The 25,129-nt window shown below is 49.1% G+C and overlaps 1 protein-coding gene across 1 annotated transcript in view; it reads right to left on the bottom strand.

Annotated features, from left to right (window-relative positions):
• The window catches only part of GART (phosphoribosylglycinamide formyltransferase, phosphoribosylglycinamide synthetase, phosphoribosylaminoimidazole synthetase), a 32,331-nt gene that overhangs the window by 5,517 nt on the left and 1,685 nt on the right, over positions 1-25,129 (bottom strand). The window contains exons 3-16 of the mRNA XM_083171795.1: positions 20,929-21,024; positions 20,554-20,728; positions 13,769-13,880; positions 13,020-13,088; positions 11,520-11,645; positions 11,276-11,363; positions 10,915-11,000; positions 10,119-10,287; positions 9,638-9,869; positions 8,168-8,262; positions 6,963-7,072; positions 6,447-6,645; positions 673-924; positions 48-200 (exon numbers count right to left, since the gene is read on the bottom strand). Coding sequence (XP_083027921.1) covers positions 48-200; positions 673-924; positions 6,447-6,645; positions 6,963-7,072; positions 8,168-8,262; positions 9,638-9,869; positions 10,119-10,287; positions 10,915-11,000; positions 11,276-11,363; positions 11,520-11,645; positions 13,020-13,088; positions 13,769-13,880; positions 20,554-20,728; positions 20,929-21,024 — 1,962 coding nt within the window. The remainder of the gene's footprint in view (positions 1-47; positions 201-672; positions 925-6,446; positions 6,646-6,962; positions 7,073-8,167; positions 8,263-9,637; positions 9,870-10,118; positions 10,288-10,914; positions 11,001-11,275; positions 11,364-11,519; positions 11,646-13,019; positions 13,089-13,768; positions 13,881-20,553; positions 20,729-20,928; positions 21,025-25,129) is intronic.

Here is a 25,129-nt window from a genome sequence, read left to right as displayed (position 1 = left end):
ACCAGGAGCTCCTCAACCAAACCTCAGCCACTGCTCCTCTCGCTTACCCAAAGTGACGCCAAGAGATGCGGGCAGGACCCGGGGAATGTTCTCCAGCAGCCCACCCCCAGTGATGTGAGCGTATGCCTTTATGCAGCCAGATTTAAGAATGGGTAAGAGGGTCTTGCTGTAGATTTTGGTAGGTGTCAATAGAAGTTCTCCTAGAAAGAGACAGATAAGGGAGAACGACAGGGTAAATGCTCTGCAAGTAACCCAATAGATGTTATTTGAAGGACTCTAAAGGCTGGGGTGGTCAAGCCGGTCCTCGAGAGCTACCAACAGGTCATGTTTTCCATGCCACCCATGGATCTGTAGAGTGCGTTGGTTAGGAATGAATGCAGCAGGTTTGATAATGGGACAGTTAGTAATGACTGCACCTGTGCACCAGCTAGGTGGTCTGGAAAACATGGACCGTTGGTAGATCCGAGGACCGGCGTTGGCCAGCCCTGGTCTAAAGAGACCCCACTTCATATAGTGTTTGGATAGAAGACAGACTGCATCTACAGTCAGGGCAACCCTATGGAACCAGATTTCGAACTACTGATCATAAATACAATAAGTCAACACAAGAAGTGACATTCAATTAAGCTAGAAATAGAATAACTGCAAATCTGACACAGTACAAAGGCTCACCCAATGTCATGTCCCCACACCCAGGCGGTGCTGCGGAGGAGAGTCCCACCCCAGACTTCTCAAGAACCTTCCTGACCAGGCTGAAGCCGTTGCTATGAACACCAGAGGAAGAGATGCCGATAACCAGGTCCCCAGCTGTGATCCTCTCCAGAAGTGGCAGCATCTGGCCCCTCTCCACCGCACCCACAGCAAAGCCGGCCAAGTCGTACTCGCCAGGGGCATACATTCCCGGCATCTCCGCCGTTTCACCACCTGCCAGGAAAACAGAATGTAAGAACGATCAACGGAACAAACAAGAAATATCAGATTTTTACCTGATAATGTGTTTTCCTCTACTCATCCCTGGTAGCCAATCACTGGGTTCCTCCTTACTGGGCAGTACTAATGGAAAGGAAAAAGACCTCCTTCTCGTATATAAACGCCCCTTTCTCCTCCTTCCAGTGTCTTCATTTTTTCAAGCTTCAATACAAAACACAGGACGTTATTCATGCATTTAGCAATCGGGTAGGGAAATATACGCTGCCAGGGATGAGTAGAGGAAAACACATTATCAGGTAAAAATCTGATATTTCCTCTACCTCATCCCTGGCAGCCAATCACTGGGTAATGCCCCAGCAGTCCATACTCACGGGAGGGATACAAACCATAACTAAAAGTATCAGGCATCCGCCTGTTCGTCTTCATAACTGACGAAATGAAATTCTTCACCTCCTTTGCTCATGCCACTGAGCACCTTTCTCCCAAATTTCGCATCTGCTGAGGACCAGACGTCCACTCTATAATGCTTGGAGAAAGTGTGGGCCGAGGCCCAACCTGCTGCTTTGCACAAGTCTTCTATCGAGGCAGATCCCTTCTCTGCCCACGATGTTGCGATGGCCCTGGTAGAGTGGGCTTTCAGTCCTGGAGGAAGGGTTTGCCCTTTTACTTCATATGCTTTTTGGATGCAGCTTTTGATCCACCTCGCAATCGTATCCTTGGAGGCTCTCTGCCCTATCCTACTTCCTTCAGTGAGAACGAACAGGTTCTTTGTCTTTCGCCAAGTTTCTGAGCGCTGCACATAGATCTTTAGGGCTCTGACCAAGTCCAGTTTATTCAGTTTCTCTTCTCTTGTATTGCTTGGTTTTGCGCACAAGGAAGGTAGTATAATTTCTCTATTAATATGGAAATCGGAGACCATTTTGGGAAGGAACAGCGGATTGGTGCGAAGCACCACCTTATCCTCAAAGAAGTTCATATATGGCTCTTCCGCCCATAATGCTTGTATCTCCGAGACCCTCCTTGCGGAGGTGATTGCGACCAGGAAAGCAACCTTCCAGGAAAGTAGCTTTACTGATATGTCCTGTAAGGGCTCGAAAGGAGGCTCCATGAGTGCCCCTAGGACCAAATTGAGGTCCCAAGGCGCTATGGGTTGCCTAATCCTTGGCCTAATCTTGCCTGCGGCTTGTACAAACCTCTTGACGTACTTGTTGTTGGCCACTTTCATGTCCAGCATGGCTCCTAATGCCGCAATTTGTACCTTTAATGAATTGGTAGCCAGACCTTTCTCTAGCCCGGCTTGCAAAAAAGCGAATATCGAGGGAATACTCTTCGGTGGACTGTGGTTTTCCAAACACCAAATTCTGAATTTCTTCCATGTTTTATAGTAGACGCTTGATGTCGACTGTTTCCTAGCTTTAAGTAGGGTTGTTATGACCTTCCGTGAGAACCCCTTGTTCCTCAGCGTCTCGGACTCAGCAGCCACGCCGTCAAGTGCCATGATGGAGGCTGTCGTTGACTTATCTCCCCTTGGGACAGTAGGTCTGCCCTGTCCGGTAGTCTTACTGGGCCGTCCACTGCCAGCTGCAATAGCATTGCGAACCATGCCCTGCGTGGCCAAAAAGGGAGTATCGCTATCACCCTTGCTTCCTCCCTCTGCACTTTTCTTAGTACCCGGGCAATTATTGGAATTGGCGGGAACACGTAGGCTATCTCCATGTCCCATCTGGATGTTAATGCATCCGTCTGTGCTGCTTGCGGGTCCCGAAATCTGGAAAAGAACGTTGGCACTTGATTGTTCTGAGCTGTTGCCATGAGGTCCACCTGTGGTGTGCCCCATCTGTTCACCAGTGACTGGAACACTTCCTTGTTGAGTTCCATTCCCCTGGCCTGCACATGTGTCTGCTTAGCCTGTCTGCCATCACATTTTCTCTTCCTGCTAGATGTACTGCTAGCAAGTTTACGACCCTTGGCTCGGCCCATTCCAACAGTTCTGACACCTCTTTCATCATCGTTCGGCTCCTTGTCCCCCCTTGATGATTGATGTATGAAACCACTGCTTGATTGTCCGTCCGGACGACCACTTCCGATTTCATGAGCTTGTCCTGAAAATATCTGCATGCCAGGACCACTGCTCGCATTTCTCTTAGGTTCGAGTGCTTTCCTCTCCAGTACTCCGACCACTCGCCTTGAGCCGTATCTGCTCCACATACCGCTCCCCAGCCTGTACTGCTGGCATCGGTTGTAATTACTACCTGCCTGGTTTGTTCGAATGACTTGCCTTCGGCCAACCTGCTGCTGTTCTGCCACCACTGCAGATCTTCCTTGGCCCGCCTTGATAGCAAAATCTTTTGTGACAAGTTTTTTCCATCCCCATTCCACTGAAATAGGAAACATCCTTGCAGCTTTCTGAGGTGGAATCGGGCCCAAGGTACCAGCTCTAGCGCTGCTGACATTAACCCTAGCACCTCCATGCACTGTCCTGCTGATGCTACGGTCTTTGATATCAGTACCTCCGTCTTTTGTATTATCTTTGTCCTTCTTTCGGCCGTTAGTGCGACCTTCATTTTGTGTGAGTCTATTAAGGCCCCCAGATATTTTGTCACCTTGGTTGGTTTTAGCGGACTCTTCCTTCTGTTGACTAACCATCCGTGTTGTTCTAGGCACCTCAAGACCCTTTCTGTGTGTCGTTCCGCTTCCTGCTCTGACTTTGCCACAATCAGCAGGTCGTCGAGGTAGGGCCAAATTGCGATACCCTCCTGTCTCAGTTTCGCCACTATTACTATAAGAACTTTTGAGAAGGTCCTGGGGGATGTTGATAGACCGAATGGTAGGGCTACGAATTGGTAATCCCCTCCTCCTATTGAGAACCTTAGGAATTTTTGGTGACCCAGAAAGATCGGTATATGTAGATATGCGTCCTTCAGATCCACTGATGTCATAAAGGATCCTCTTCTGATATCTGGGAGTATGGATTTCACCGACTCCATTTTGAATGGCTTTGTCTCTACAAATTTGTTCAACCTTCTGAGGTCCAGGATGGTTCGGAATCCTCCGGACACTTTCCTTACTATGAAGAATCTTGAATACCATCCTGTCCCTCTTTGATCTTCCTGTACCTTGATCACTACTTCTTGTCTTATCATTTCTTCCAGGCTCATCATTAATGCTGTTCTTTCTTCCTGGTTGTGCGGAACGGGGGATTCTATGAAGAATGACCCTGGTTTTTTTAAAAACTTGATTTTGTATCCTGTTTGTATTACTTCTAGTACCCATTTGTCTGTGGTAGTTTCTTCCCAGGCGTGGTAATACTGCAACAACCTGGCTCCCACAGCAATTGGTTCGTCGTCATTGCTGCTCTCTCTTAGAGGGGAATCTTCCTTCCCTGCCTCTTTGGGCACGAAAATTACCCCTCGCTTGCCAGGGAGTCCTCCTGTAACTCCTTCCTGGCCTGTATGCTCTGGCGTCCTTGAAGTCCTGTGCTTGGTATCTGAATGGTCTGGTCGATACCGGTTTCCTTGCGGCCTTCTCCTGTGGTAGCCAGACCGACTTTCCACCCGATATCTTTGATATGATATCGTCCAGTTGTTTGCCAAACAAGTAGCTGCCTTGGAAGGGGAGAGACATGAGCTTATTCTTTGATTGGACATCTGCCGCCCAAGGTTTAAGCCAGAGAGCTCTTCTGATTACTGCCGCCGTGGATGTAGACCGGGCCGCTAGTTTCACGGCATCCACTGAAGCCTCACACAGAAACTCCACCGCCAGCTGTATGTCCTGAATGGACTTTATAAGGTCTGACCTCCGTATGCCGTCTAGCATATCCCCCTCAAGTTGTTGGCACCAACTCCTGAGGACCCCGGGATGTGACCGCCATTGCCGCCGACGGTTTCACAGCTGCCCCTGAAATTAGGTGCTGCTTCCTAAGGCCCAGCTCAATGCGCCTCTCCATCGGGTCCTTGAACACGTTTGCCTCTTCAAGAGGCAGCGTGGTTTTTCTTGATATCCGGGCTATAGCTGCGTCAACTTTGGGTAACTCTTCCCATACAGACACATGAGCCTGATCAAAAGGATACATCCGATTAATTTTAGGTGGAACCGCCACCCTCCTATCGGGGTGTTTCCACTCCTCCTCAATGATTCCCCTAAGGGAGACTGAAAGCGGAAACTTTTTCCCCTTTTTCTTCTTATCTTGAAACAGGAGTTCCTGTAAATTTAGGTCCTCCTGCTGATCCTCGATTTTTAATGATTTATGTATTAACTCCAGTAGGTTTTCCACCATTACTGGGTTATAATCCATATCCGCCTTATCATGCGGATCATCATCAGGATCCATATCCTGCAGGCCCGTAGATGGCCCTTCTGCTGGCCCAGCCTGAGAATCCTCAGAATCTGATAATACAGCATGCTTCCTTTTGGTGCTTAGCTTGGCCAAGTCTTCCTTGGTCACAAACTTCCCGGATAGTGCTGTACTCAGCATATCCACTAAGCCTGCCATTTGGCTAGGCGAAAACAGTTGAGGAGTTTTTCAGGTTTCACAAACATCCTCCTTATAGCCCTCTGGCAATTTTTTGTCACACATTGCACACTTAGAAGTGTGAACTCTTCTGTGTTTGGATTTAGTGCTGTCCTTGCTTGCTTCGGACCTAGGCACATAACACAACACTTGAGTATCATGACAGAAAAAACCAATCCAGCTACTAAAGCAAAACAAAAACACACAAGGTCCCTTACCCCGACTTTTTAGTGCTAGACCGTTTATCTTCATCCATGGTATCAGACGGGCGCTTTGAAGATTATACACAACTGCTGCCACTTACTCCTAACAGAAGGAGGTGACAGTTGCAACGTGTAGTGAAAGAGAAGTTTTTAAATTCAGGTCCTCCCGCTTAGGTATTGTACCAGCAATCCAGCTTCTAACGTACACCGCTGTCTTAGAGAATCCAGCTCCCAGCAACTTTACCCGGCAAGAACTACACAGCAGCCACGCGCATAGGCACTTCCGCCTTATACGCCGGCTGCCGCGTCACTGATGTCCGCGTCACTGACGTCCGCGCGTCACGCACTCCGTCGCGTCCTCCTGACGCTAGCGCCCGCCGATGACGTCCGCCTCCTTCCCCGTGGATGAACGGAGGCCAGGCTGCAGCGCGCACCCACGCCGCCTGAGGACACCGCCGCTCAGCCGTTTAAACGGCATCCAGCACCCGGGCTCCATGCCCATCGGAGGCTGGCCTGTGCTCTCCCTTCCCCGCACCTGAAGGTAAAACGGGGGAATTCGGTAATAAATGGCACTCTTCACGGGGTATCCTGCTTACTGCCCAATGGAAAGGAAAAAAAGACACTGGAAGGAGGAGAAAGGGGCGTTTATATACGAGAAGGAGGTCTTTTTTTCCTTTCCATTAGTACTGCCCAGTAAGGAGGAACCCAGTGATTGGCTGCCAGGGATGAGGTAGAGGAAAATTTGATTTATGTATTTCAACATGGACAAGCTCACTAGTTAGGGGGAAACAAATGTATATTACCAAGAAGAGCACATCCAGCCATTTGGCAAGCCTTGGCTATACCGGCGACCACCGATCCAGCCACTGACACGTCTAGGGCCCCACAGGCAAAGTAATCCAGGAAAAATAGAGGCTCGGCTCCCTGTGCCAGGATGTCATTCACGCACATGGCCACTAGGTCCTGCCCGATGGGGTCATGCTTATTACAGGCTTGTGCGATCTGCAAAGACAATGGGTGAGCAAGGATTGGATATTATAAACTAAGAGGCTACAGGAAGAGCCTGCATGGAGGGCGCATCAGCATTACACAGGACTCACAAACGCTGGCTATGCAGGACTGTCAGGACACTATCCTCGTCAGGCGCTCTGCTGAACGGCGACGTACATACCGCAGATTTCTGAGCGAGAGAATCAGTCGCAGCTTTGCCCTATCTAGCAAAAAAGCCCGAAAGCTGGGCATCTACTTGTAGAGCGCAGAGGTTTCCCCCAACAGATATAGGAGCCAGTTCCCATCAGCAACTTAAATGACTGCTTTACCTTCAGTTTAGTCCCTACGCCGTCAGTCCCAGATACTAGTATAGGGTCTGTATATCCTGCAGCTTTAAGGTCAAACAGGCCGGCAAATCCTCCAAGTTCCGCATTGCACCCTGTTGGAAGATCATGGGGTATACGGAATAGTGTCAGAGTTTGTCAGAAGCGCGGGATGCTGAGCGATCTGTTTCTTTAAAGCGCCAATCACTTACAAGGCAAAGCTAACCTGGTTTTGCTATGTAAATGACTGCAGCTTTAGAAAAAACACCCATCAGATCCTAATACATATTTGGTCCCAGGCTAAGGGGGGTATTCAATCTGAGGGTCAAGGCAGTCGAGCTTGCTCGACCGCCGTGACCCAGTCCCGTTCTCGGTCAGCTTGACCGAGAACATGCAGGCGGGATTCAATGTCCCTCCTGCCGCGGACCGAGAAGGGGGCATGGCCGAGAGTTGCAGCTGGGAAGAGGCGAGCTGCAGCCGGTAGCTCGTCACTTCCTGGCCGTTTTCGGCAGAAGGAGCCCGACAGCTTGTGGTGTCGGGCTCGTTCTACCGAGAAATCCTGCTCAATGCGGTCGGGGAAGACAGCATTGAATAGGGCCCGGCGGGCATCTCCCCGACGGGAGATTGAATACCCCCTAAAGCTGCAAAAGGGAAGTTGTGCTAATATAATAGTATGTTTATTTATAAAGGCGCCACAAAGTGTCCACAGCGCCGTACTAGCAATAATAAATAATGAAATGTCTGCAAACATCCATGAAAAGAATAAACCCAGAAGAAGTGGATATACAAGTCATTATATTAACACTTCATTATAAAAAAAAAAAAAAAAAAAAAAAAAATTGAATACAACAGTATTCTGGCCACAAGTACACACGTATTTTGTGGTGCCAGCAGGCAGCAGCCACACAGATCTGGTGATCAACAGAACACTTCCTGTAGCCGGAGAACGGATAAAAAGGTCATTATACTAGAGCAGGAATGGGCAACCTTTGTCTCAACAGCTATTGTTGGTCTAAATATCCCAGCATGCCCTGCTGTAGTTTGGCCATTTAGCAAAGCTGAAACCGTTACAGGGCATGCTGGGATGTGTAGTCCAACAGCAGCTGGAGTGACAAAGGTTCCCCATCTCTGTTCTAGAGCAAGGGAAGGTAACATATGGCACCGCAACTGTGTAGGACTGCACATTTTGTGTTGCAGCTGAACCATCATACCTGATCTTGCAGTAGCCTTAGCAAGAGGTTTAATATTCTGTACAAGAGCATTCCCTGCCCCAATGTCCACACCGCTGTCTTTGTATGTCAGGGACCTGGTGATAGAGAGCACACACACTCTAATTATCGTCCCACCACAGAACTGGGAATAAAGCAGACATTCGGCCAGATGCACAAAGCTTGAAAAGTGATAAAATGGAGTGATAAACAGCCAGCCAATCACCTCCTGCCTGATATTTTTCAAACACAGACTGTGACATGACCGGTAGGAGCTGATTGATAAACAGCCAGCCAATCAGCTCCTACCTGTCATGTCACAGTCTGTGGTTGAAAAACGACATGTAGGAGCTGATTGGTTGGTTATCACTCCATTTTACCACTTTTCAAGCTTAGTGCATCTAGCCCATTACCAGTGTGCATATACATTATTTATTTTACAAATTACTAAGCCCTACCTCTGTTTGCACGTGTGAGAGAACGATGTAGTTTCACTCGCTGCCAACAGATGGCAGGGTTTACACACACACACACACACACACACACACACACTTATATACAGAGAGTTCAGTTTTAAACCATAATACATCAAGCACAGGTGAAAGCAATCAAATATTGGTTTCCATTGGAAACAGAACTTTTTTTTTAACACAGGGTGCGGATGCTCTTAGGGGTACGGCGACTGGCAACTCATTTTACCATTGTCACTAGACACTGGATACCATAAATGTTTACCATAGTAAAAAAAAAAAAAAAAAAAAAAAAAAAAAAACCTCCTTTAAACAGGTCAGTGCTAATTAAAAGGAAAACTGATGTAATGAATCAAAACCTACAGAAAATCGGATTTTAGCACAGTACCTACACATAAATTCCTTACTTCGATTCCATAGGGAACACCAATGTATAGACGGGGGACAAGAGGAGCCTGGCACATTGAATATACTTAACAAATGTTGGCTCCTCCCACTCTATACCCCAACACTAATGAATATTAACAAGCTGTTGTAAACAAAACATTTCATTAGGCTCAGTGTCTATCCGGTTTTGTATTCATTCACTTTTCATTTTATTGAACTCTTATTGGGTGAATTATTTAGTTTATGTGCAGGGTAAATACTGGCTGCTTTAGACTTGCACTGCAATTTCAACACACCTCAACCAAATCTTACTCTGCACCTGTTACATCTGCCCCACCTGCAGTGCAGCATGATTTGATCAATTTGTAAACTAAACATGCCCTGCATTCAGGTCTGAAATAGGCCCTTAACCCCAGGAAGTGCGAGCGTTTCCTTAGCTGTGCCACCTCAGGGTGCTTAACCGAACACAGTGGACAAAATAAAAAAACAATTTTGGTATTCATATTTACTTTATTTTACATACAAATAAAACTACATGAACCACCACCACCACCGTAAATCAGAACACGTCTACCCCTGGTCATGTCGATTTCATCAGGGGTCCTCCAATACACACCTGTGCTGTGTCAGGTAGGCTATAGCGTGGTAACCTATATCCTTTCTATACACGGCCCCAGAAAACTTTATGGCTTCAGCGCCTTTGTTTGCTTCTTCCAGTGCAGACACCAAATCCATCCCAATAGAAGTAACCGTAAGAACACGACCACCGCTGGTCACCACCTTGCCATCCTTCAGTGCGGTGCCGGCATGGAACACCTGAAGGCCAAGGTCTCTGGCTTCAGTAAGTCCTGGAAGAGAACCCAAAGGAATGAGCCACACAAGTAACAAATACACAACAAAAAAAAAACTAAAGGCCCCCATACACTAGAATGTTTTTTTGTCCGATTGCCCGATATAGCGGCAGATTTTTACCGATAAAAAAAAAAAAAAAAATTAATTAAAATCGGTACATATAAATCGGACTATCGGTCGGAAATCGGACAAAAAAAATAATTTGTTCTAGTATGTGGGGGCCTTTAAGACACGGATCTGCTTACCAGTGATTTCCAGGCCCTTGGCATAGTTACCAGGATAACCCCCGCTGGCCATAACCACGGTAACCGCAGCATGGTCCTCTGCCCAGACAGGCATAGACGTGGCAAGCCGGCCATCGATGGTGGCCTGGATAACCTCATACAGATCACTCTGAAGCAGCGGCAGGATCACCTTTAAACATGAAATGATACGCAGTATTTAAGAACGTTTATTCCACACTGTGGGGTAGATGTAGGAAGCAGTGATGATTGGAGAAGTTGCCATGGCAACCAGATTTAAAGTAACATTTGTTAATTGCCTTCTAAAAAAGGCTATGTAGTAGCATATTGGTTGCCATGGTGAATTTCTTCCCCCTTTAGAACTGCTTCATGCATCTACCTGTGAATCCTTGTGAAATAGTAACAGGCCATGAAGCACCTGCTAAAGGAGAGAACTAAACTTTCTATAGAGCAGGTTACTCAGGGCCTTATTCTGATCTGACCTCATTACAAATTTGTTCTTAAAATGGGCAAAACCATGTGCACTACAGGTGGGGCAGATGTAACATGTGCAGAGAGAGTTAGGTTTGTGTGAGTTATTTTGTTTCTGTGCAGGGTAAATACTGGCAGCATTATTTTTACACTGCAATTTAGATTTCAGTTTCAGCACACCCCACCCAAATTTAATTCTCTTTGCACAGGTTACATCTGCTCCACCTGCAGTGCACATGGTTTTGCCCATTTTAAGAACAAATTTGTACTGAGCTCAGATCAGAATGGCTCCATATTTATCCTTTTACAAGAAAAACATTCTACGTACCTGACATTCTGGGTCACCAAATCGGCAGTTGAACTCAAGCACCTTAAACCCGTCCTTTGTACGCATAATACCAGCATAGAGAACTCCTGAAATACATTATACAAAGGGTTTCTTAATGGGACAAACTCATTTAGCTCAACTCTTTTTCACACACACTACCCAAGTACGTATCCGCTACATAACAGAAGTACAATGACAGGATGCACAATTCAGCCCTCACATTTGTGCATTGCCCCCATTATCTCACACATGTATGATGCCAACAGATACAGTGACCTCGGAACAGGCTAGTGCAGTGGAACCAACTTGCTGCACTGACCCAGTTGAATGACCCTGACACCCCTCAAGAAGAAACACTGACCTACATATGGGGCGCCCTCTTCTCGAATTCCATTGACTGCTTTTTGTAACACAGAATCACGGATTTTTTCCAGTAATTGCTTGGAGATCTAATGTGGCAAAGAGAGAAAGCAGGAGATACATGGACCTCGTGCACCATGGTGAACTCAAAATCCGAATAATCGTTCGGACATCGATAACACCATCGGGCTTCAGACCAATCAGAGTGCATTACATGAGCCACATACTCCAGACCTGGGACTTACTTGAGGGGCCGGACAATAAGCACCCATCCCTCCTGTGTTGGGACCTTTGTCTCCGTCCAGGAGTCTTTTGTGATCCTGGGCTGGCGGCATTGGGGCAACAGTGACCCCATCAGTGAAACACAGGCACTGCAGGGAGTAACAGGCAGAGTTAGAGATTCAACTACAGGATAGTTATGTTGCTTTAAGGACATAGAAACATAGAATTTGACGGCAGATAAGAACCACTTGGCCCATCTAGTCTGCCCCTTTTTTAAACAGGTTACCTCAAACCATATTTGATCCTTATTTTTTTGTAAGGATATCAATATGCTTATCCCAAGCATGTTTAAATTGTTCTACTGCATTTGCCTCTACCACCTCTGATGGTAGGCTATTCCACTTATCTACTACTCTTTCTGTGAAGTAATTCTTACTCACATTTCCCCTGAATCTTCCTCCCTCTAGTTTCAGTGCATGTCCTCGTGTTCTGTTGCTCCTCTTCCTGTGCAGAATGTCTCCCACCTGTACCTTGTTAAAACCCTTGATATATTTGAAAGTTTCTATCATGTCCCCCCTTTCCCTTCTCTGCTCTAAAGTATACATATTAAGATCTTTTAGTCTTCCCTGGTACGTTTTGTGATGTAGGCCATGCACCATTTTAGTTGCTCTTCTTTGTACAGTCTCTAATGTATTTATATCCTTCTGGAGATATGGCCTCCAGAACTGAACACAATACTCTAGGTGAGGTCGTACCAATGACCTATACAGTGGCATTATTACTTCTTTCTTTCTACTGCTGATACCTCTCCCTATGCAACCAAGCATCTGGCTTGCCTTCTTCAGTGCTTTGTTACATTGCCTACCTGCTTTTAAGTCCCCTGAAATAGTGACACCTAGATCCCTCTCTTCCTCAGTAGTTTCCATTATAGTGCCATTTATACTATATTTAGTCTTTGGATTTCTGAGACCCAAGTGCATGATTTTGCATTTGTTGGCATTAAACTGTAATTGCCATGCTCTTGACCATTCCTCAAATCTACCTAGATCATCAATCATTTGTTTTACCCCTCCTGGTGTGTCTACCCTGTTGCATACCTTTGTGTCATCTGCAAAAGGCACATTTTACCCTCAATTCCATTTGCAATATCACCAATTAAGATATTAAAAAGCACCGGTCCAAGTACAGATCCCTGGGGTACTCCACTTGTAACCTTTCCCTCCTTTGACTGTACGCCGGCGTTTACTACAACTCTCTGTTTTCTGTCCTGCAACCACGCTCTTATCCACTCAACTATCTTAAATAAACTTGAAAGCTTTGGATTGGATGTTAACAGGACAGTTTACAATCACTTCTAAAGCAGGAAACGGCGTTTGCATGCCCGAATAGAGGACCACAAATAATGTAGGGATCAGAAAAGCACTGGAATTGGGAGAATAAGACAATGATGACATCTGCTTCGACTTTCGCCTTTGTAGCAGTGAACAAGGTGAGGAATGCAGGCAGAACCCCATGATACGTACAGACACTTCTTCCCCATCCAGCAGCTCTTCTACTACCACTGTCTCCCCAGCTTCTCCGAACGCCTTGTCCTGTATGAAGCGAGAATTCTGTCAGTTCTGTGGTCTATAGAATACACATATAGTCAGCAGCAAACCTAATGGATGCCGCAGATGTATAGGCTTCAAACATGTAATTAACTGCCAAGGGCAAAGCCGTATTCTATCCAACGGTAAACGGAGACATTTGTGGAGATCCGTACACGGCCTCTGACCCCTACAGAGAGGACCCTGGTAGCGGTGTGGCTGGAAAGGTTCAGTGTCTAGATCAGCAGCAAATGGTCAACATAGTTTAAGGTTTTTGTGTCGCTGTTGACACTTGACGATATGAACCCCCAATTAGTGTAGGGCGTACCCTTGCATGACTATTCGCTTACCATACTTTCCATTACCAAACACAGTCCACACGGATGTTCAATGTATGAAAAAGTCCCAAAAATACGGGGGACCTGTGAGAAACTCATGGCGACCTTCTCACATGTCAGCCTTTTGCATGTCACCATTTTGGTGTCAACCTATTAACCGTTGACCTATCAACCAGATACCCACGGTAGTGCATGGCTAGCTAAAGCCACTTCGGTGGTATGCCCGGAAATTTGTCGCCTCAGCCGCCTGTCCCGGAAAAAAGTGGTGCCTCCAGCTGCGCACCACCACTATCCGCACCCCCCACCCCCGCATCAGCGATCATACGCAGGAGCTCCCCTGCCACTTACCTGCAGGATATCATGAACGGCCTTACAGGCTTCCTCCTTGCTGCTGGCTACAATCACACCCTTCCCAGCAGCCAAGCCGCTCGCCTTCACCACCAGAGCCGGGAAATCAGCGCTAGAAAGACAAAGATAAGCAACTGAACCTGCGCTTAAATTCTCAATAGAACTTTACATATAAAAAAAAAAAAAAAAGCCGTTTACAGGGCGTTTCAGCCCCAATGTGATGCTAAGATCCTGGGCGCTCGTTCTCTATTGCCTTCTTCATTCATGTTCACTGTATCGCACCCCTTATTATATACACAGGTTTGTTACATGAGAGCTTAAGGCAGGAGATTTTACATTACTGCATTAATTCCTTACGCACAGCTCTGCTTAAGGATTACATTCAACACAAATGGAAAGTTTTTATTCCTGCAGTAGTTCTGTACTATGGGAGCGATTGTGGTTGGCTCAATAAGCGCCGAGGATCACAGCTTGCCGAGGCCGCCCACCTGAGTGTCCACCACAGGCGATACCCCTCTTTAAAAAAAACGAGGGGATGCGTAACGAAAACACATAGACTCGCATGTCTCCGCAGCAGGAGAAATTATTCGATGATCACTGACCGTCGATGATTACTCCTGCCTTCGCAAATAAAAGTCAGTTAAAACTTACTTGTATTTGCGGCCATTGGGACTGGTGGCCATACACACGCAGATTTATCTGCAGATCTGTCTGGTTGGAACAAAAAAGGGGATTTTGGTCCTACCTGTAAAATCCTTTTTTCTGAATCCATGGTGGACACTGGGACAGTGGGGTGTGGGTGGAGCTTCAGCTACAGGCACCAAGTAGAATAGAGTTCTTCAAGTGCAGCCCAGGCTCCTCCTCCTCCACGCCCCTACAGGCTTCAGTTTGTTCAACAGCTTACCCGCAAGGTACAGGAAAAGGAAGAGAAATAGGAAAGAAACCAGCAACCCAAAGGAAGAATAAGTTTCAGGAAGGTGTAAGCCGACCCCCATTACTGTAGATCAGTGTGCGAGGGCGGGCGCCCAGTGTCCACCATGGATTCAGAAAAAAGGATTTTACAGGTAGGACCAAAATCCCCTTTTTTCATTCATGCCAATGGTGGTCACTGGGACAGTGGGACGTCCCAAAGCTGTCCCTTTTACGGGAGGGAACGCACCTGAGCTGCACTGATGACGCGTTGCCCAAAAGCAGAATCTGCCCTGGCGAACGTGTCAAAATGGTAAAATTTTAAAAAGGTGTGTGGAGAGGACCAAGTGGCCGCGTGACACAACTGTTCTGCTGAGGCTCCCTGATGAGCCGCCCAAGAGGCTGCTACCGAACGCGTGGAGTGGGCTCTGACAGAGGATGGAACTGGCTTATTAGAAGATACATAAGTCTGTTTTATAGTTAGCCGCAACCATCGAGCCAATGTCTGCTTCGTTGCCGGCCAACCTCTCTTGTTTGCATCATAGAGCACGAACAGGGCCTCTGTCTTGCGTAAGGATTGGGTCCTATTAACGTAAACTTTTAAAGCTCTTGTAACATCCAAAGAGCGTAACTCTGGGGAGTCCTCCAACTGGGAGAAGGCAGGGACAACAATATCCTGGTTTATGTGAAAACTGGAAATAACTTTGGGCAGGAACTCCTTTTTAGTTCTTAAGACTGCCCTGTCCGGGTGGAACACCAGATACGGAGATGCACTGGATAGTGCTGACAGGTCGGAAACTCTTCTGGCTGAAGAAATAGCCAGTAGGAACACCGTTTTCCATGTTAGCCACCTGAGCTCTGCAGATTCTAGGGGCTCAAACGGTGGTTTTTGCAGTGCTGAGAGTACCACTGTGAGGTCCCAAGGCTGGATTGGGGGCACAAAGGGAGGTTGTATGTGAAGGACGCCTTGTAAAAAGGTCTGTATAGCCATCCTCTTTGCTAATTTCCGCTGAAACAAAATAGAGAGAGCGGAAACTTGGACCTTTAAGGAGGACAACCTAAGGCCCAAATCCAGGCCCGCCTGCAAGAAGGCCAGGATCCTGGAAAGACGAAACTCCCTAGGCGGAAGGTTTTTCTTTGCACACCAGGCGAAAAAGGCATTCCAGATTCTATAGTAGATCCGGGAAGAAGCCGGTTTCCTTGCTGCTATCATGGTTTTTATGACCGGTAAAGAAAAACCTTTCTCTCTTAAAACTTCCGTTTCAAGAGCCACGCCGTCAAAGCTAGCCTGCCTAGATTCAGATGAAGGCATGGTCCTTGTACTAGCAAGTCCGGACGAGCTGGCAGCCTCCAAGGTGGCTGCAGAGACATCTCCCGAAGGTCCGAGTACCAGGCTCTGCGGGGCCAGTCTGGGGCTAGAAGGATTGCTGTGGTCCCTTCTTGTTTGAGGCGCCTGAGGACTCTTGGAAGCAGTGCTACTGGGGGAAAGATGTAGACCAGGGAGAATGGCCATGGAGCCGACAGGGCGTCCACCAGATATGCCTGTGGGTCCCTTGAGCGAGCCCCGTAGCGGGGTAACTTTTTGTTGACGCTTGAGGCCATTAGGTCTATTTGCGGGAGACCCCATTTGTTGACTAGTTCCTGGAACACGTCCTCGTGGAGCCCCCATTCGCCTGACTGTACCTCCTGGCGGCTCAGAAAGTCGGCCTCCCAGTTCTGAACCCCTGGGATGTGTACCGCTGACAAAGCTAACAGGTGATGTTCTGCCCACTGCAGAATGGATGTTACCTCCCTCATGGCAGCTAGGCTCCTGGTCCCCCCCTGGTGGTTGACGTATGCCACCGCAGTGGCATTGTCCGATTGTATTTTCACCGGTTTGGAGTGAATCAGAGGGCCTGCCGACTTGAGGGCTAGCAGGATGGCTCTTAGCTCCAGTATGTTTATTGGGAGCAGCGCCTCCTCCCTTGACCAACGGCCTTGGAAGGAGTGTTCTGCCAGAACAGCTCCCCACCCTCGGAGGCTGGCGTCCGTCGTTAACATCACCCACTGAGGAATGATAAACTGGCGCCCTTTTTGAAGGTTTAGAGGACTGAGCCACCATGTGAGCGACAGACGTGTCTGCCTGGACAGGACAAAGGTCTGTGACTTTAGGCCTGGTTGGGAACGGTTCCAGTGACGCAGCATTTCCCTCTGCAGTGGCCTGGAATGGAACTGCGCAAATTCCGCCATGTCGTAACAAGAGACCATCTTGCCTAGGACTTTCATGCACAAGTGCACCGAGACTCTGTGCTGCTTCAGGAAGAGCTTGATGAGGTCTCTGAGAAGTATCCACTTGTCCTCCGGTAGGTAAACCCTGAGGGTTTTGGTGTCTATCACGGCTCCGAGATGCACCATCCGCTGTGATGGGGTTGTTGAGGACTTTTTCCAATTTATGAGCCAGCCGTGGGTCTGCAGGAGGGAAACCGTTAGCTCCAGATGCCCCTGGAGTGTCTGTGCGGATTGAGCTAGTATCAAGAGGTCGTCCAGATATGGTAGTAGACGAACGCCCTGGGCCCTCAGGGCCGCTGCCATGGTGGCCATAATCTTTGTAAAGATTCGTGGCGCGGTTGACAGCCCGAAGGGGAGGGCCACAAACTGGTAGTGGTTGCTCTTGACCGCAAACCTGAGGTAGCACTGGCTGTCCGTCCGAATTGGCACATGGAGGTAGGCATCCTGGATGTCCAGGGATGCCATGAAGTCCCCCGGCTCCAGAGCTTGCAGGATAGACCTGAGGGACTCCATCCTGAACTTGGGAATGCAGAGGTGTTTGTTCAGGCCTTTCAAGTTGAGGATGGGCCGGAATGACCCGTCCGGCTTTGTCACCAGGAACAGGCTTGAGTAGAAACCTGCTCCTCGCTGAGAAAGCGGGACAGGCACTATGACCCCTGCTGCCAGCAGGGAGTGAATGGAGCTGGTCAGAGCAGCCGCTCTGTCCTTCTCCCGGGGCATGCTTGTTGTGAAAAACCGAGATGGCGGACGCCCCTGAAAGGAGAGGGAGTAACCCTGGGTCACTATGGTGTTTACCCACCTGTCGGTGTTAGTGGCCTGCCAAACCCCGGCAAATGACAACAGGCGACCGCCCACCTGATGTGGTTGGTGGGCCGCCTGATCCTCATGCTGAGGGCTTGTCGGCCTGTTTTGGGGCCTGACGGCGACCCGCCCAGGACTGTTTGGTCTTGGGAGCGGATGGACGCCTTGTGGCGGGCTGCGCCCTTGATGAAGGCTGACCCCTGGGTCTCCCCTGTGGACGGAAGGTCCGAAAGGACTGAGATCTAGGCCTAGCTGGTGCCGAAGGCAGAAAAGCTGTCTTGGACGTTGCAATGGTGGCTACAATCTTGTCCAGCTCAGAGCCGAACAGTACCTCCCCTGAAAATGGAAGGGCCTCTAATGCCTTTTTGGAATCAGAATCTGCGTTCCAAGTGCGCAGCCACAGTGCACGTCGGGCAGCAATTGAAGAGGCAGAAATTTTTGAGGAGAGGGCCGCTGCATCTATCGCTGCCTCTTCCAGGTATGTGGCCCCTTCCCTAATGAGGTCCACCGTTGATAACAATTCAGAGCGACGTGTACCTGAGGATATCTGCTCCTGTAGGGAGTCAGCCCAAGCTGCAATCGCCTTTGCCACCCCGGCTGAAGCCATAGCCGGTCTTGCTGACACGCCAGCATTGGAAAACACAGACTTTAGGCAGTGCTCAATCTTCCTATCAGTAGGATCTTTAAGAGAGGCCACTGTAGGAATGGGAAGGGTAGTAGCCTTAACTAGGCGGGCCACGTGAGCATCAACCTGTGGAGGCTCCTCCCATTTCTTACAGTCCGCTGGCGCGAACGGAAAGAAGGAAATCAGGCGTTTGGACACTAAAAACTTTTTGTTAGGGTGTTGCCACGCTTCAGATAAAACCTCATTTAAGTCTGAATTTGAGGGAAAAAGAGCCAACTCCTTCTTTTTCTTTTTAAAAAGAAGTGTGTCAGGTGTTGTGGCCTGGGTGTCCTGAATATTGAGAGACATCCTAACAGCCTTGACTAAGGAGTCTACTCTGGACTGGGTCATCCTTTCCTCCTTGTCAGGTTCATCTATGTCGACATCATCTATGTCAGGATCATCGTCTGTGTCGACCCCCACCTGGTCGTCCAAGTCATCCCCAGCATCTGATTGATTAGAAGCTAAAGGGGCCTGTGCTTTGCGTTTAGGTGGAGCCCTCAATGCAGACTGCAGAGAAGCAGACACTTGGACTAAATCCTGAACAGAGGAGGATAAACCCTGTACCCAGGATGGCTCTGATGCAGCAACAGCAGGCTGAGCTGGCAATGGCTGCGCAGCAGACTCTCTGTTTGCAGCTAACTGAGTTGCTAACTCCTTCATGGCTGCTGAGAGAGTGGAAGCCCAACTGGGTTCCCCATGTGTTGGGACTGAGGGGCCCCCCAGGGAGTCCTGTGCAGAACAGCGTTCACACAAACCAGCTTGCTCCTGTATGGAGAAATAATTCTCCTTACAGTTAGCGCATGTATAAGCATGCAGTTTAGGTGTATCCCTAGCTGGCTTTGCTTTGGGGTTTTTCTGTGACATGTTAACACAGACAGGCCCTGTGTGCACTGAGTAACAATAATACAGTGGACAGTAACACCCTCTGAAACTATAAAGGTATACAGATGGATGACAGTAAAAAAAGACACTATACTCTCTGACTCTCAGCTAAATACTGAGGTACAGAGGGCTGCTGAAAAACCTGTTCCTGTAGCGTGTAGAGGAGCAGGGATTCTGGTGCACTTCTCCCACCGTGTAGTCCCGCGTAATGGCGTCTTCAGTACGCTGCTGGGGCGTGGGGAAGCTAAGCTCAGGCGGGAAACCAGCGTTATGCCGCTCTGAGCGTGGAGGCGGGGAGCTGTGGATCAAGGTCCCGCCTCCCCTGGAACCATCAGTGCCCTGCGCCATTAACAAAAATGGCGCTCCACAGTACGGCTCCCTGGTGGTCTAGTGGCCGCGCAGAAAGGACTGGGTGCCACTGCCAGGGTCACCCGGGCTGCACCCCGCCCGGTGACTCGACCGCTAGCGGTGCGCACTTAAAAGGTGCGCGCGTCACCTCCCATGGAGGGCCCGCTTACCTGTGGTGGAGCGCGGCGTCCTCCGTGTCATGAGGAGAGCGGCGGGTCTGGCTATGGAAGTCAGCGCGCCGCTGCCAGCCACAGGGGAGCAGCGTAACGCTGTCTCCGTGTAAAAATAGAAAAAAATAAAAAATAAAAATGAAGATATCAGACAGGGCACGGAGCCCTGTCCCATGGTACCTGTGCCTTGAGGCACCAAGAAACAACTGAAGCCTGTAGGGGCGTGGAGGAGGAGGAGCCTGGGCTGCACTTGAAGAACTCTATTCTACTTGGTGCCTGTAGCTGAAGCTCCACCCACACCCCACTGTCCCAGTGACCACCATTGGCATGAATGAAAAACATGGTTATGGATGAGAGCAAATGACAGTTGACCATTTGCTTGGAAATGCTGGAAAACTGACAAACTGTCACTCATCCATAACCATGTTTTTGTTCCAACCAGCCAGATCTGCAGATAAATCTTACTAGTGTATGGGCACGCCCAGTCCCCGCAGCCGTCGATCCTTTGCGAACGGCTCGGTGACTATGCAAGTCGCCAAAGCCATTCGCAAAGGGGACCTGCACACGCACATATTACACCATGCGCAGAGCCCCAAACACCGGAACAGGGCTGAATTTGGCCCCATCCGAATAGACCAGAATGAGGGCCTACGGTTTTGCCCCTGTGCTTACAGCCATGTATTTCAGCAGACTATGCGCCATATATAAATATTCAGTGAATGACTAGCAGCGCTGATCACCTAGTGATAAAGTTGCACGCTTCTTTTGGGTCGGTGAAGGATTTCCACTTGGCAGTCGGGATGCCGTGGCGGTCCATGAAGTCTTTAGCAAAACTTTTACTGGCCTCCAGCTGGGCGGCTTTGGCAGTGGGTCCAAAACATCTCACCCCAGCCGCCGTCAGATCATCCACAAGACCTGGAACAGGAGAACGAATAGATTATTGCGAAATATGGCCAATAGTGAACACACACTAAAGAGAACATATAAACCAACCAGCTCCTGTCAGTTTTCAATTCCAGACAGTAAAATGGCAGTTAGGAGCCAATTGTCTGCTACTTTTTCTCTCTCCAAGGTTTGTACATGGACCCATAGCAGACTAGTATGAGCGCAGTTACCTGCAGCTAGGGGAGCTTCTGGACCAACCACCACAAGTGTAATGTTCTTGCTTTTGCAAAACTGAATGAGCTGGAGAGGATCACTGGTCGGGACATCTACAAGTCAGCAAGAAATAAAATGCAAGTTACAGTAACAATGTAAGTCTGCCACATGGATATTGGATAATACCAAACATTATGTAACACAGCTGTCAGTCCACATACCGACGCACCTACTGCACTAGGTCAGACACCGGCATTACATGTGCCTCTGACGCACTGCTCTTTTGGGGTCGTTTTGGGCAGCACGGATGGTGTAATGGTTAGCACTACTGCCTCACAGCGCTAAGGTCATGGGTTCCATTCCCACCATGGCCCTAACAGTGCAGAGTTTGTATATTCTCCCCGTACTTGCATGGGTTTCCTCTGGGTACTCCGGTTTCCTCCCACAATCCAAAAATATACTGGTAGGTTAATTGGCTCCCAACAAAATAAACCCTGGAATGTCTGTGTGTGCGTGTACATGTGGTAGGGAATATAGATTGTAAGCTCCACTGGGGCAGGGACTGATGTGAATGTTCCAATATTCTCTGTACAGCGCTGCGGAATATGTGTGCGCTATATAATAACTGGTAATAAAAAAATAATAGCACAGGTTCTCAAAGTCTGTCCTCAGGACCCCACACAGTGCATGTTTTGCAGGTCTCCTCACAAAATCAAGTCAAATTATTAGTTTCACCTGTGCATCTTTTAAAATGTGTCAGAGTAATGAGTGCACCTGTCGGGTGACCGGCAACACGTAAACTGCTTAGGATCCTGAGGACTGAGTTTAAGAACCACTGCTCTATAGGAATACCACAGGATGTCTGCTGTGCGTAGACGGAAAGTAACAGTGCCCCAAAAATGAAACGTTCACAAACGTCAACATGTTCAGCTCTGATATACTCTGCAATCGCATGTTATATAGATTTTATTTATTTACAGTTTCGATACTTGTTTCCTAGCACAGCGCCCGTCGGGTCCCATCGCATACCATAACTTAAGGTATGCGATGGGACCCGACCGACCCGATTTACGAGCTTTAAAGGCATTTACGTACAATGAAAAAAAAAAAAAAAAAAATAGGTTGCATCGCATGCCATCGCATGCCGCCGGCGTCACAAAGGGGGCGTGCCCGGGCCGCAGCGAAAAGGGGCGTGGCAAGGCTGCGCCAAAAGGGGGCGTGGCCGGCGGCGTAACGCATAGGGGCGGGCCCGGCCAGCAGCGTCACGCAAAGGGGGCGGACACTGCCGGGGAAGTGCCGGGCATCGCTATGTACAGTGGCGCCGGGCTTCCCCGGTCACAACAGCGGTGACAAAGGCAGGCTGTTTTAGCGGGGCGCTGCCAGAGGGGCAGGGCGCATTTTGCACTTTAAAAATCGGGCAGGGCGCAGCGCCCCGCTAAAACAGCCTAGCGGGAACACTACTCAAAATACCTTTGTTCCTAGGGTTTTCTTTTTGTAAAAAAAATAAAATAAAAAAAAAAAGTAGCTGAGAGAAATACATCGATAGAGATTTTGTCAACCTAATATTAGGGATGGCCATCGGTGCAGATGCCATCGATGGCAATTCTGCACCCAGCCATCGATAGTTATCCTTTATATTTGACTGAATGGTCCGTGGGCCAATCAGAACTTTGGGCGGGACTTCCATGTGTCAGGGGGGGGGGGGGGGGGGGGGGGACGGGACTAAGCTCTGTGTCCCGCAACCTTAAAATAAAAAAATAAAAATACACAGGAAACATCAATTCTCCTTTGCCATCGATGTAGAGAAACCATCTGGTTCTCCCACATCGATGGCATATAAGTATTCAAAATCGGCCATAAACACCCCAGTTAATGCAGTCAGGTTAGGAATAAAACCTTTAGGGAATATAGTGAACTTAAAGAACAACTTCGCAAGACCTTAAATAAAATATTGCAGCATGATCAATGTGATGCTACCGCACACTGCAGCTGCAATCTGGCTTTCGCTGTCATCTCCTATATATTTGGCTACATCTGTCACTCAAAGTGGGTGTCTGTGTCTATAACGCTCTGTTCCTGGACTTTCCTCTTAATGTGTGATTGCCTTCATCTGTGCTGAACACCTTTCTGAGAAATTAACCTGTTAAAACAGGTGATGGCAATCATACATTAAGGGGAAGTCTAGAAACAGAGCATTGTGTCCCTCCTGGGAGAGGGTCATGTTGGGAGGTATGTGACAGAGAACCAGCCCAGTGAGCCACACACAGTGCCAGGACACCCACTGACTTCCCATGTTGCCCAGCACTACTACTCCACAGCCACCAGGTGAGCGCCCCCCCTCCCGCGATTTGCGGCAAAACCTCCCCCCCCCCCCCGCGCGTGCCCCCCCTCCCGCGATTCGCGGCAAAAACACCCGCTCCCCCGCGACCCCCCCTACCGCGATTTCGCAGCAAAAATACCCCCGCGACCCCCCCTCCCGCGATTCGCTGCAAAAAGAACCCCCCCACGACCCCTCCCGCAATTCGCGGCATAACCACCACCCCGCGACCCCCCCCTCCCGCGAATCGCGGCAAACCCTCCCCCGTGACCCCCCCCCCCCGATTTGCGGAAAAAACACCCCCCCGCGACCTCCCTCCCGCGATTCGCGGCAAAAAGAACCCCCCGCGACCCCCCTTGCACGATTGGCGGCACCCCCCTGCGACCCCCCTCCCGCGATTCGCGGCACCCCCCCCCCCCCCCCCGCAATTCGCAGCAGCCCCAGGATTAAAATGGCACATGCAAAACACTGACATGGCTATGGTCGACAATGAAAAAGGTTGACATGAGTTTTTGAAGATTTATTTTATTTTTTTAATTTTTTCATATTCATTGTCATGTGTCGACATGGACACCAATGAAGTGGCACACTTATGTCAACATTTACATGTGTTGACCTTTCTGTGTTGATTTTTTCTTGTGGCGATTCGCGTCACACCCCCCCGCAACCCCCCCTCCCGCGATTCGCGGCAACCCCCGTGACCCCCCACCTCCCGCAATTCGCGGCAACCCCCCACCGGAACCCCTGTGAACCCCGCCCTCCCGCGATTCGCGGCACCCACCCCCGCGACCCCCCCTCCCGCAATTCGCGGCACCCCCCCGTGATTCGCGGCAGCTCCAGAATTAAATTGCACATGGAAAACACTGACATGGCTATGGTCGACAATGAAAAAGGTTGACATGAGTTTTTGAAGTTTTTTGTCATTTTTTGAATATTTTCATATTCATTCTCATGTGTCGACATGGACACCAATGAAGTGCCACACTTATGTCAACATTTACATGTGTTGACCTTTCTGTGTTGATTTTTTTCTTGTGGCGATTCGCGTCACACCCCCCGCAACCCCCCCTCCGACGATTCGCGGCACCCCCCCGCGACCCCCCCCCCTCCCGCAATTCGCGGCAGCCCCCCACCGGAACCCCCATGAACCCCGCTCTCCCGTGATTCGCGGCACCCACCCCCCGCAACCCCCCCCCCTACCGCAAATCGCGGCACCCCCCGCGATTCGCGGCAGCCCCAGGATTAAATGGCACATGCAAAACACTGGCACGGCTATGGTCGACAATGAGAAAGGTTGACATGAGTTTTTGAAGATTTATTTCATTTTTTGAATGTTTTCATATTCATTGTCATGTGTCAACATGGACACCAATGAAGTGGCACACTTATGTCAACATTTACATGTGTTGACCTTTCTGTGTTGATTTTTTTTTGTGGCGATTCGCGTCACACCCCCCCGCAACCCCCCCTCCCGCGATTCGCGGCACCCCCCGTGACCCCCCACCTCCCGCAATTTGCGGCAACCCCCCACCTGAACCCATGTGAACCCCGCCCTCCCGCGATTCGCGGCACCCAACCCCGCGACCCCCCTCCTCCCGCAATTCGCGGCACCCCCCGTGATTCGCGGCAGCTCCAGAATTAAATTGCACATGGAAAACACTGACATGGCTATGGTCGACAATGAAAAAGGTTGACATGAGTTTTTGAAGTTTTTTTTTTCATTTTTTGAATATTTTCATATTCATTCTCATGTGTCGACATGGACACCAATGAAGTGCCACACTTATGTCAACATTTACATGTGTTGATCTTTCTGTGTTGATTTTTTCTTGTGGCGATTTGCGTCACACCCCCCGCAACCCCCCACTCCCGCGATTCACGGCACACACACACACACCTCC

This window comes from Crinia signifera, chromosome 2 (assembly GCF_055691185.1).
Source record: "Crinia signifera chromosome 2, ASM5569118v1, whole genome shotgun sequence".
In the NCBI taxonomy this organism is placed as follows: domain Eukaryota; kingdom Metazoa; phylum Chordata; class Amphibia; order Anura; family Myobatrachidae; genus Crinia; species Crinia signifera.
Note: the sequence above shows the minus strand (reverse complement) of the source record. Positions and strands in the feature narration are given on the sequence as shown.